Source organism: Phocoena sinus, chromosome 2 (genome assembly GCF_008692025.1).
Source record: "Phocoena sinus isolate mPhoSin1 chromosome 2, mPhoSin1.pri, whole genome shotgun sequence".
NCBI lineage: Eukaryota > Metazoa > Chordata > Mammalia > Artiodactyla > Phocoenidae > Phocoena > Phocoena sinus.
Window position 1 is genome coordinate 553,286 of NC_045764.1, and position 12,769 is coordinate 566,054.

The 12,769-nt window shown below is 38.9% G+C and overlaps 1 protein-coding gene across 10 annotated transcripts in view; it reads right to left on the bottom strand.

The window, feature by feature from the left end:
- ARMC4 (armadillo repeat containing 4) overlaps nt 1-12,769 on the bottom strand; it is a 207,887-nt gene that overhangs the window by 130,450 nt on the left and 64,668 nt on the right. For all 10 annotated transcript variants that reach the window (XM_032621216.1, XM_032621217.1, XM_032621223.1 and 7 more), the window contains 2 exons: nt 11,085-11,239; nt 9,828-10,070 (listed from right to left, as the gene is read on the bottom strand). In XM_032621216.1, coding sequence (XP_032477107.1) covers nt 9,828-10,070; nt 11,085-11,239 — 398 coding nt within the window. The remainder of the gene's footprint in view (nt 1-9,827; nt 10,071-11,084; nt 11,240-12,769) is intronic.

Genomic DNA, 12,769 nt, shown 5'->3' on the forward strand with positions numbered 1-12,769 from the left:
TCAGGTTAACCAAATGGTTAGCAATCAACTCTAAGATAAACCTAGTAAAAGTATTAGATTGTAAAGGTAAAGAAAAAATTCTCATGCCCTCCAAATGAAAAGATCAAACAACTCACAAAGAAACATGAATTCGACTAACATCAGAATTTTCCCCAAAAAGGTATGAAGTAAGACAACAATGGAGCAGAATTTTTTTAATTCAAGAAAGAAAGTGAGAACCAAGAATTTTATATCTAGCAAAGCTGTCCTCTGAGTATTTATAGGAAAATAGCTTCACTAGATATAAACATGTGTTTCTGCACAGCAAAAGAAACAATCAACAAAATGAAAAGGCAAGCTATGGAACAGGAGAAAATATATGCAAGCCATACATTTGATACGAAGTTAATATTCAAAATACATAAGGAATTCATACAACTCAATGGCAAAAAAAAATAAATAACTCAATTTAAAAATGGGCAAAGGAACTGAACAGACATTTCTCCAAAGAAGACATGCAAATGGCCAACAGGTATATGAAAAATTGCTCAACAGCACAAATCATCAGGGAAATCCAAATCAAAACTACAGTGAGATGTTGCCTCACTCCTCATTGGAAAGGCTGTTACTGAAAAGGCAAGAGATTAAAAATACTGGCAAGAAGTGGAGAAAAGGAAATCCTTGCACACTGTTGGTGGGAATGTAAATTGGTATAGTCATTATGGAAAACAGTATGGAGGTTCCTCAAAAAATTGAAAATATAACTATCATTTGATCTAGTAATCCCATTTTTATGGGTATATATCCAAAGGAACTGAATTCAGTAGCTAGAGAAGATATCTGTGCTCTTATGTTTATTATAGAATTATTTACAATAGCCAAGATATGGAAACAACCTAAGTGTCCATTGACAGATGAATGGATAAAGAAGTTGTGGCATATTTATACAACGAAATATTATTCAGCCTTAAAACAGAAAGAAATCCTGCCATTTGTACATGGGTGAACTTGAAAGACATCATGCTAAATGAAATAAGCCAGACACAGAAAGTCAAATATTGCGTGAAATCACTTACAGGTAGAGTCTAAAACAGTTGAACTTAGAGAAACAGTGATTCGAATGGTGAAGGGGCTGGGAGTGGAGGAGGTGGGGAGATGCTGGTCAAAGGGTACGAAGTTTCAGTTATAAGATGGATAAGCTTTAGAGACCTAGTGCCCAGCATGGTAACTGTATTGTATACTTGAAATTTGCTAACAGAGCAGCTTTTAAGTGTTCTTGCCATCCAGCAAAAAAAAAGTATCTCTGTGAGATGAGGTTAATTAGCTTGGTTGTTGTAATCATCCCACAAAGTATACTTATATCAGAACACCATGTCATACACCTTAAATATACATGATGTTTAAATCTGTCAGTTATACCTATATAAAGCTGAAAAAAAGAAAGGTACTTTAAACATATAAAAACGTAGGGAATTCTGTACCCATGAGCCCTTTTTGAAGATTCTACTAGGGGATGAGCTCCAAAAATTAAACTCTGACTGTAAAACTGCAGCAAAAACTGGTAATAAGTATATGTGTATACATGTTTGCTGGTCTAGATTAAAACAGGGGCAGGGTCAAGGGTAGAATAATAATGTTCCAATTTTACATGTTATGACAAAGTAGAAACAATGCACTTTAAAGTGGAGAGGATAAGGAAGAGGAAAAGAGAAAAGTGAAACAAGCCCATTGATTACTATATAGACAATGGGTGGGAATTAAAAGATACCAGCAAGAACTGAGAAACTAAATAGCAAATAACTACATAACAGAAAGGAGAAAGCAAGCATTAGAAAAACGTACAGGTACAAAGACAGTGACTAGAATGAAACAAAAATGCAAACTTTTCTAAAAAACACCAAAAAAAAATTAAAGAGCAAAGAGTACAAATCTTACAGAGAAGAGCAGATATAAAGAATATGAATAAGTATAAAATATTATGACATTGTTGAGACCAAACATCAATGAGTGTGAATGGGTTTAGCTCACTTATTAAAAATATTTTTAGCTTGGCATACAAAGCAAGACCCATCTATATACTGTATGAAAGGGCACACCTAAAAGAAAGTGGTTCAACAAAGACTAAAGATAAAAGGTAGACCAAGATATTCCAGGAAAATGGAAAAACGATGAAAGCAGGGGTAAAGATCCTTCCTTATAACAAAGTAGAAATATCAAGCCAAAACTCATTAAGCATGACAAAGAAGAGCTCTTGAAAAATTAAAATCCACAATTCGCCATGATTAGAAACATTTATGCACCAAATAATATACTGCCTGCCTTTAAGAAGCAAAAAACTACATAGTTGTAAGAAGACATAGGTAGGAGCACACTAATAACCTTAGCACACCGTTTTCAGTACGAGACACAGATCACATGCATGAAAAGTAATAAGCAGAGATAGAAGGCTTACATAAATTAGTAAGATAGACCTTAAGAATACACATCAGGACTTCCCTGGTGGCACAGTGGTTAAGAATCCACCTGCCAGGGCAGCTGACACGGGTTCAAGCCCTGGTCCGGGAAGATCCCACATGCCGCGGAGCAACTAAGCCCGTGCGCCACAACTACTGAGCCTGCGCTCTAGAGCCCACGAGCCGCAACTACCGAACCCACATGCCACAGCTACTGAAGCCCTCATGTCTAGAGCCTGTGCTCCACAACAAGAGAAGCCACTGCAATGAGAAGGCCACACACCGCAATGAAGAGTAGCCCCCGCTTGCCACAACTAGAGAAAGCCCACGTGTAGCAACGAAGACCAAACACAGCCAAAAAATGAAATTTATTTTTTATATATATATATATATATATATATATATATATACATCAAACTCTACACTCTATTGAAAGAGGATACATCTTCACCCCAAGCACCTATAGATGCTTTGTAAAAATTCATTTTATATTGAGTCATAAAGAAAACACCAGTGAGTTCCATAAAAAGTGGAAATAAAACACTGACTAAACTGCAACATAGTAAGAAATATCTAACAAAAACAAAAAACAAAAAGGTTCCTCTTTGTGGAATTAAAAAAAAAATTCTATTAAACAACACCTGGCCTAAAGGGAAAATATAAACTGAAATTAAAGAACTTCCTAAAAATAATGATAATGAAATCACTATGTATCAGAATGTACAAGGGACATTTAAAGAAGTGTCAAAGAAAAACTCATAGGACAAAATATTTTTATTATTAAAAAAAGAAGGAATTCCCGGGCCGTCCAGTGGTTAGGACTCCATGCTTCCACTGCAGGGGCCCCGAGTTCGATCCCTGGTCGGGGAATTAGGATCCCACAAGCTGCATGGCACAGCCAAAAAAAGAAAGTAAAAAAAAGAATAAAAATAAGTATCTTCTCAGTTCAAATAAATTAGAAAAATAGTTACAAAATAAACCCAAAAAAGGCAACATGGAATAAATATAAAAGAAATTTATGAGGTAGAGAATAAAAGAGCAGTATATCTAATTAATAAAATTTTTTCAGAAAAAAATCAAAATAGAGAAACTATACTAGATAACTTGATCATGGAAAAAACAGGAGAAAGCTCACATACACAAATATAAAGTGACAAGCAGAAAACAACCATTGAAATGAGACAAAATTTAAAAATCATAAGACATTGTTTAAATAAATTTGATGATCTAAATGAAATTGATCATTTTATAAGGAAATGCAGATTGCCAAAACTGACCCCAATGCATAGATTAGATTTCATAGAACTAGAGAAAACCAGTAAAGAACACACACACACAGTAGGTCCAAATGACTGCACAGTATAATTCTATCAAAACTTTAAAGCCTGGATGGTCCCATTGCTCAATAAATTATTCCAGAGTATTGAAATGAAAGAAAACTTCCGAATTCCTTTTGTGAAGCAGGTATAACATTGATACCTAAATTTGATAAAGATAGTTGTGTAAAAAAAAAAAAAAAGAAAGGAAGGAAAAGAAAACCACAGACCAATATAATTCAAGGATATCATTACAAAAATACTAAGTAAGATTAGCAAACAGAATCCTACACCACATTAAGAAAACAGTACATCATAACCAAGTGAAACCTGTTCCCAGAATGCACGGTTAGTCCAGTGTTTGGAAACCCATTAATATTATTCAATATATTGATAGATATAAGGGAAAAAATCATAATGGAGTATTCGGAGCATAATCTCCATAAATGCTTAAAGAGGGATTTGACAAAATTCAATGCCTATTTCTGATTTTTTTTTTTTTTTTTTTTTTTTAATGCAGCACGTGGGCCTCTCACTATCGTGGCCTCTCCTGTTGCGGAGCACAGGCTCCGGACGCGCAGGCTCAGCGGCCATGGCTCACAGGCCCAGCCGCTCCACGGCATGTGGGATCTTCCCGGACCGGGGCACGAACCCGTGTCCCCTGCATCAGCAGGCAGACTCTCAACCACTGCGCCACCAGGGAAGCCCCCTATTTCTGATTTTAAAACACTCTTTAAAAATATAAATTGAGAGATTTTTTAAAATATGATAAAACATATATACTTTAGTCCTCAAGACATTATTTTACATAATAGAACACCACTAGAGGCATTTCTACTAAAATCAGGAACAAGGCAAAGAAGCTATCTCCGTTACTATTTAACACTGCAGTAGGGAATTAGCTAATGAAATTAGACAAGAGAAATCAATCTAAAGAATAAGAATTTATAAAGAAGAAATAAAGCTTTCTTGGGAATATCCTGGAGCAGGGTTCAGCAATTTTTTTTGTAAAGGGCCAGGTAGTAAGTATGTCTTTGTGGGTTATTTGGTCTCTGTAGCAACTATCAACTCTGTCATTGTAACATAAAAGCCACCAAAGACAATATATAAATCAATGAGTGTGAGTATGTTCCAATAAAACTTTATTTACAAAAACAGGATTTGGCCCATGTGCTGTAGTACGTCAACAATTGTGCTAGAGAATCAACAATAAAGTGAACTCAAACAATAAGAGAATTCCATTAGGTAGCAGCATAGAGAATTAATACACAAAATTCAATAGTGGTCATAGAGACAATCAACTGAAGCACATAATGGCAGTAAAAAACCATTTATGGGCTTCCCTGGTGGCGCAGTGGTTGAGAGTCCGCTTGCTGATGCAGGGGACACGGGTTCGTGCCCCGGTCCGGGAAGATCCCACATGCCGCGGAGCGGCTGGGTCCGTGAGCCATGGCCGCTGAGCCTGCGCGTCCAGAGCCTGTGCTCCGCAACGGGAGAGGCCACAACAGTGAGAGGCCCGCGTACCGCAAAAAAAAAAAAAAAAAAAAAAAAAAAAAAAAAAAAAAAAAACCATTTATACCACCAACAAGGAAGATTAAATACTTAGGAAGGAACTGAACAAAACTGCACGAAATCCACATACAACAGTCTTCAAATTAAAAAAACTAGACTTCAACAAATGAAAAGTTTCTATAATTTCACTATGGTTATGTAGGATGTTAAGGGAAGCTGGGTGAAGGGTATATGGGAACTCTGTACCGTGCACTCTATACTTTTGCAACTTTTCTGTAAGTCTTATGCTATTTCAAAATAAAAGTTAAGTTGGTGGGAATGTAAATGGGTGCAGCCACTGTGGAGAACAGGATGGAGGTTCCTTAAAAAACTAAAAATAGAGCTAGCATATGATCCAGCAATTCCACTCCTGGGTATACACCCAGAGAAAACTCTAATTCGAAAAGATACATGCACCCCTATGTTCATAGTAGCACTATTTACAATAGCCAGGACATGGAAGCAACCTAAACATCCATCAATGGATGAATAAAGAAGATGTGGCACATGTATACGATGGAATGCTACTCAGCCATAAAAAAGAATGAAATAATGCCATTTGAGGCAACATGGATGGACACAGACATTGTCATACTGAGTGAAGTAAGTCAGACAGAGAAAGACAAATATCATACGATATTGCTTATATGTGGAATCTAAAAAAATGATACAAATGAACTTATATTTATAAAACAGAAGCAGTCTCGCAGACATAGAAGACAAACTTGTGATTACCAAAGGGGAAAGGAGGGGAGGGATAAATTAGGAGTTTGGGATTAACATATACACACTACTATATATAAAAACAGATCATCAGCAAGGACCTACTGTATAGCACAGGGAACTATATTCGATATTTTGTAATAACCTATATGGGAAAAGAATCTGAAAAAGAATATACATATATGAATCACTTTGCTGTACACCTGAAACTAACACAACATTGTAAATCAACTATGCTTCAATTAAAAAATAAAAATTAAAAAAAAGTTTAAAAGAAAGTAAAGATCCTGAGGTGTGGAAAAGAAATTTTAGATATTTAAGTTTTCAGCATGAATACTTTTTAATTGTTTGAAATGTTATAGTATTTTATGAGAAAGTTACACTCCTCAAAACACAAGCGTTAACTGTTTTTTGCAATGTTGATGTGATTTTTATATACTTGAAGGCCAAATTACCTCCAGATGAATTCTGTACGTATCAAATAGACATTACAAAGTCAACAAGAAAAGAAAATCCAGCATGAATAAATCTACTTTTTCATGAACCTACTACGTTGGGATACCTGTTGCTCCATGTTAGTTCCTCAGGAAGGGTATAATTAATATGAAACGGTTTATACTGAGTCTTTAAAAGCAGTATTCTGATGTACTGAGAAAAGTCAGTAGAGTTTTATGAAATCATTGTTGTCTTAAAAATCATTTTTGACTCAGTAGCCAAACTGTTATTATTACGATGTTTCTTATCCTTACTGAGAAATAGATACGGGAAGAAAACTGTACATACTAGCACACAGAGCTAACAAAACCCTGCTCTGAGTATGTACGTTTATCCTCACATGCCACCTACGTTTTAGCCATAGCCACAGACATATCATTAAAACATAAGACTGCTAATCATTAAAACGAGTTCCTAACCTATGAATTACTTAAGCCTTACACAAGGCAAAGTTATTTCTCATTTCCTTACCATTTAACTTAAAGCTTGAAGACTCAATAAATCCTGCAAATCTAGCAATAAGAGCCACGTCTGATATATGATGCCAGATGTAACGCTGTTTGGATTCTTACCAACCTCAAAACACTGTTTTCTAAAACTGACTTTGTGTGTTTCTAAAACCATCTGTGGGAAAAGCATATTCACACAAGCACAGAAGGATTCATCAACCTCCGTGTCACACAAGAAGGAACAGTTTAGTCTATCTTATGAGGCTTTGTCATAGAATTTGACACTTTTGATCACTTTCTCTCCTTAAACACTCTCTTCCCTTTGTTTCTTCAGTAACTCACTCTTCTGGCTTCCCTCACAACTCTGGCTGTCCCTTCTGCATTTCTTTATAGGCACCTCTTCTCTGGTCCATTCATTCTCCTTCAAAGATTGGATGCAACAGAACTCTGTTTTTGTCCTTCTCGTTTCCCTTTCTTTCTCTTCCTCACAATCTCACATATACTCATCACTTAAGTTACCAAATACTCATAATGCTATATGCCCAGCCCACATTCTATCCTAAGCTTTAGACATGAATGAATATCCAATTGGCTAGTTGCCATCACCACAGAGACGTCCCATGAGAACCTCAATGTGTACCCAACGTAACTGAACTCGTCATTCATTTAGTGTACAATAACTGTTTGCTGAGTGCCTACCCTGAGCCTGGGACTGGGTTAGACAATGAATATATCACTACGGACAAACTGACTTTGTTTCTCCCCTAGTGAAGTTCATTCTGCCCCCACCAGTCCTCTAGCTATCTTCCCTGTAACAGCAAGGGCTACAATTATCCATCTAGCCACCCGAGTCAGAAAGCTAAATATCCCTCATGACTCCCCGCTCTTCTTCACAACTCATGTTCATTCACTCACCTGGTCTTATCCATTCTCTCCCTTTATTTCTCTCTACTCTGTCATTTTTTTTGTTCTTTAGTATGATATATTCCACAGGCTTAGTTTAAACCACCTTCACCTCTGGCCGGCAGTGATCTCCTAAACAGGCTTCTCTGTTTCAGGTTATACTTAAAACCCTTTAAAAGCCTTCAATTGACTTTAAAGCAAAATTCAAACTTAGCGTGATGCACAAAGGCCTGAATTATAATTGCCTACTGACATGCCTGTGCCACACCCTCAAAGCTCCTTGACCGCAGCCGAGAGGACCCCATTTAGGGTCCTCTTGTTCTCGATTTACAGCAAGTTAAATAACACGAGTAATCTGATATAAGAGAAACACAGGGGACTTCCCTGGTGGCGCAGTGGTTAAGAATCCGCCTGCCAATGCAGGGGACACGGGTTCGAGCCCCAGTCCGGGAAGATCCCACATGCCGCGGAGCAACTAAGCCCGTGTGCCACAACTACTGAGCCTGCGCTCTAGAGCTCATGAGCCACAACTACTGAGCCCATGTGCCACAACTACTGAAGCTCGTGTGCCTAGAGCCTGTGTTCCGCAACAAGAGAAGCCAACGCAATGAGAAGCCCACGCACCGCAATGAAGAGTAGCCCCTGCTCACTGCAACTGGAGAAAGCCCGTGTGCAGCAAAAAAGACCCAACACAGCCAAAAATTAATTAATTATTTTAAAAAAGCGAGAAGCACAGAATGGACTCATCTATAGATGAGTACAGATACTGGACCCTTTGACTTTTTTTTGTATTTATGTATTACTGGTTTAAATTGTTGTTCATTAAAGCTATTGCCATGTGAACGATACTAGCCAACATTTACCTAGCACTATCATGTATCAAGCATTTTACATATAGTAATTCACTCAATCATTACCACAATTCAGTGAGATTGGTACCATGACTGTCCCCATTTTATATACTTGGTAGCCAAGGCACCAAGTAGTTTAATGATTTCCTGAAGGAAACATAGTTGGTAAGTGGTGAGACTGGCGTTCCAGGCAATGGTTCCAGAATCTATACTCTTAACCATTACACACGACTGTTCAGAATAAAACGACACTGTGCAAGGCACTAAACAAGAACTTTAATCTTTTTAAAGACGATACACAGTCATCATACAAATTGTACAGAAAATATAAAAAAGAAAGTAGAAAACACCCCAAATCCTACCATCCAGAAATAATAGTTGTTAACAGCTAATATAAATGACTCCAGATATCTCTTTATGCCTACAGCTAGATAAAAGGATGCATGGATAGGTAAGAGAGATCGATAAATGGGACTTCCCTGGTGGCGCAGTGGGTAAGACTCCACGCTCCCAATGCAGGGGACCCAGGTTCGATCCCTGGTCAGGGAACTAGATCCCTCATGCATGCTGCAACTAAGAAGCCCGTGTGCTGCAACTAAAAGTCTCACACGCTGCAACAGAGACCCCGTGTGCCACAACGAAGACCCGGAGCAGCCAAAATAAATGGATAAATATGTTTTAAAAAAGAAAGAGATAGATATAGATAAATGGATGGATAGACAGAGAGATAAAATTATGTCTTAAATACTATCTATTGATTTATTTGTTGCAAGACAGAATTTGCACACCTACTCATCCACCCTTCTCTTTTTGTCAGTTGTATTATTATATTATTGTTATCAATATCTATAAAGTATAGATGATTCCCCTAATGATAATTCCCCCACTGTTTTGACTGATTACTGGCTATTTTAATCAAAACCCTCCAGCTCACCCGAGGGAACAATGTGCCTCCGTAATTCATGATTTGGTCACGCCGTGTTATTTCTATGTGGGCACATTTCACTTTTCCGTCACTTGTGCACACCAGTTCCAAGAGATGACACCATTCCGTACTCTCCAGTGTTCCCCTAACTCTCCCAAATAAAAGCCTCCAGGGCCACTTACGTCATACTCTCGGGCTCTACTGCACAAGCACCGATCGCTTTTGTGACATTGACAAGTAGAGCTCGGTTTGTTCCCACGAGAAGGTCCACGAGTGGCTGGACGCCACCAAGTTTGCGGACGGTGACTCTGCCCTCAGGCTCTCGGCAACACTCTCCCAACGCACCAACTACATTCACGAGCACTTCTTCCGGCTGGTCCGTTAACAGTCCCACCAAGGCTTCAATGGCTTTGTATTCCCGAAATCTAAGTTCACCGCAAGCAAAAGAGGGTGGGGAGGGAGGAAAAGAGGCGAACAGTATTATTTTGGGTATAAAGTTAGCTGATGATAATGTTAGTGTGGTACTGATAGCTAAAATTTACTAAACGCCGACCGTAGGCTCATTCCATCTTTACAGCCACCCTGCGGTATGGATGCTGTTACAACCCCGCTGTCAAAAGGCTAATGTGAGGCTTGGTAAACAGTGAAGTCGACCTCCACACCCGGCCTTATGTGCCCTTAAGTGCTGAACTGTACAGCCCGTAAGGCACTACAGCTGCTTCCAAATCTGGGCGCCGACAGCCCCACTGTGCTAAGGGTTTTCCCTCAGGTTACAGGAATTACTTTACCCGAACAAAGCAAAATAAACCTTCGTGTGTGTTAAACAGAACATGTGAATTTCTTGTTAAAGAAAGTCACCACCCTGAAACGGGAAAGAGTTGCCCCAGAACACCCATCACAGAGTGTGTAAACTCTAGAAATATACAAAAAGATAAATTCAAAGATTAGAATCAATCAAGTGGTCATAAAGTTTACAAATACTTTAAAATTCAATGAAATCGTTTTTGAAAATGACCACGCTTTAAGACTAACATGGTTAGTTGGCATTTAGCTGACTCATTTATCTTTAGCAAAAGAAAAAGAATAAAACCACTTCCATTTCTAAAGATTCTGTGGGAAATTCATTCCCTCACCTTGATAGGTCTCTGCAGGAAATATCAGGGATACTTCTCATTTACATGGCTGCCCACATGCAAAAGAGTCCATTGGCACAGGGAGCTTATGTCAGCACCCCCTTTCTCCTACTGAGGCACAAAAACCATTGTCGGATGGTGGGATGGGAAGAATCCCTTAATTCTGCCAAGCTAGTCCAAAATGTACAGCTTTGAAAACTACAGGAGTAGCATTAGAGTCAACCCTCTATATAAAATAGCATGAAAATAGAAGGATGTGTTTTGATGGCCATATTTTAATACGGAACATTGGACGCCTCCACTTACTTGGTCACATTCTCTTTGCTGGTGGAACATTTCCATGTGGCCCCTGTGACCGCGGCCAGCCGTTCCTTATTGTCAGTGTTACTGAGGAGAGAAGCCAGGGCTCTGAGTCCTCCATGCAGCCTAACCAGCTCACGGGTTTCCTCATCTTCGGCACACTACACAAAAGCCAAATCAGACGCTGGTGTTGATCAAGGCGTATCAAGCTTTCAGTGACTGCTAAAGAGGCTGCCATTCTAGTAGCTGGGAGACCTCTTTTCAGAGAGTAGCATTTCCTGAAGGAGGCTTCAAGTAAAATACAACTCTTGTCTCTATACTGGCAGCTGTCTGACAGGACCGCTCTTCCTTTACGGGGTTTTGGCAATGTCTAGAGGTTTCTACATACTTGGCAATCCTCCCAAGCCAGTTCTGGGGTAGCCTGGGCCTCTACCAAGACAGACGCAGAGGTTGGCAAGGAACCTAGAACACCACATGCATGGATGGAGGATTTCTGCAGTGCTGTAACCCAGAGCCTTGGGAAAACACAGTAGATAGATGAGTGATGGGGATTCCGTCAGATCTTTAATGACCCCCAAAATCTAAGAAGTGAGGAATATCCCCAACAGAGTTTCTATGCCCAGAGCAGTGGGTTATATCAACAGCAACTGATATGTTATTCAGACATGTTTATCTGAGGTTCACATGCTTGTGTCAACCTTTGAAATAAATACAGGCTGCACAGATGTTCCCAACACATGATCCTTCCCAGTTTACAGAGCCAAAAGATGCCAAGTTTAGCATAGGTTTGATATTATTCTAAGTGTGCAGTTGTTCTCTAAGGCCACGAACTGCATGCCGTGCATCATCCATGAGGGCCCCTACGAGAAATCCTCTTCACAATGCATCACACAGCACCTGCCACGTTTACCTTCTATTAGTGACTTTCAGTTCTGGCTCAACTGCAACTTTAAAAAATTAATCACTATTTCTAACTGACCCTTAAAATATACTCATATGAGGCATATATACAAGTCAAAGGGAACTCTTGTACGGTGCTGGTGGGAACGTAAATTGGTGCAGCCACTGTGGAAAACGGTACGGAGGTTTCTCAATAAACTAAAAAGAGAACTACCATATGACCCAGCATTTCCACTCCTGGGCATTTATCCAACAAAAATAAAAATACTAATTCAAAAAGATACATGCACCCCAATGTTCACAGCAGCACTATTTATAATTGCCAAGAAATGGAAACAACCTAAGTGTCCATCAATAGATGAATAGATATAGGAGAAGTGGTACATGTATATATAATACGTAATGGAATACTACTCAGCCATGAGAAAGAACACAATTCTGCCACCTGCAGCACATGGATGGACTTGGAGGGCATCATACTGAGTGAAATACGTCAGAGAAAGATAAATACTGTATGCTATTGCTTACATGTGGAATCTAAAAACTACAGCAAACTAGTGAATATAACATAAAAGAAGCAGACCCACAGATACAGAGAACGCACCAGTGGTTTACAGTGGGGAGAGGGGAGGGGCACCACGGGGTTGGGGGGTGGGAGGCACAGACTTCTGGGTGTGAGACAGGCTCGGGGGTGTATGTACAACACGGGGAAGACAGCCAATATTGTGCAATAACTGTAAATGGAAAAGTAACCGTTAAAATTATATAAAAATTAAAAATAAAAAAGACTA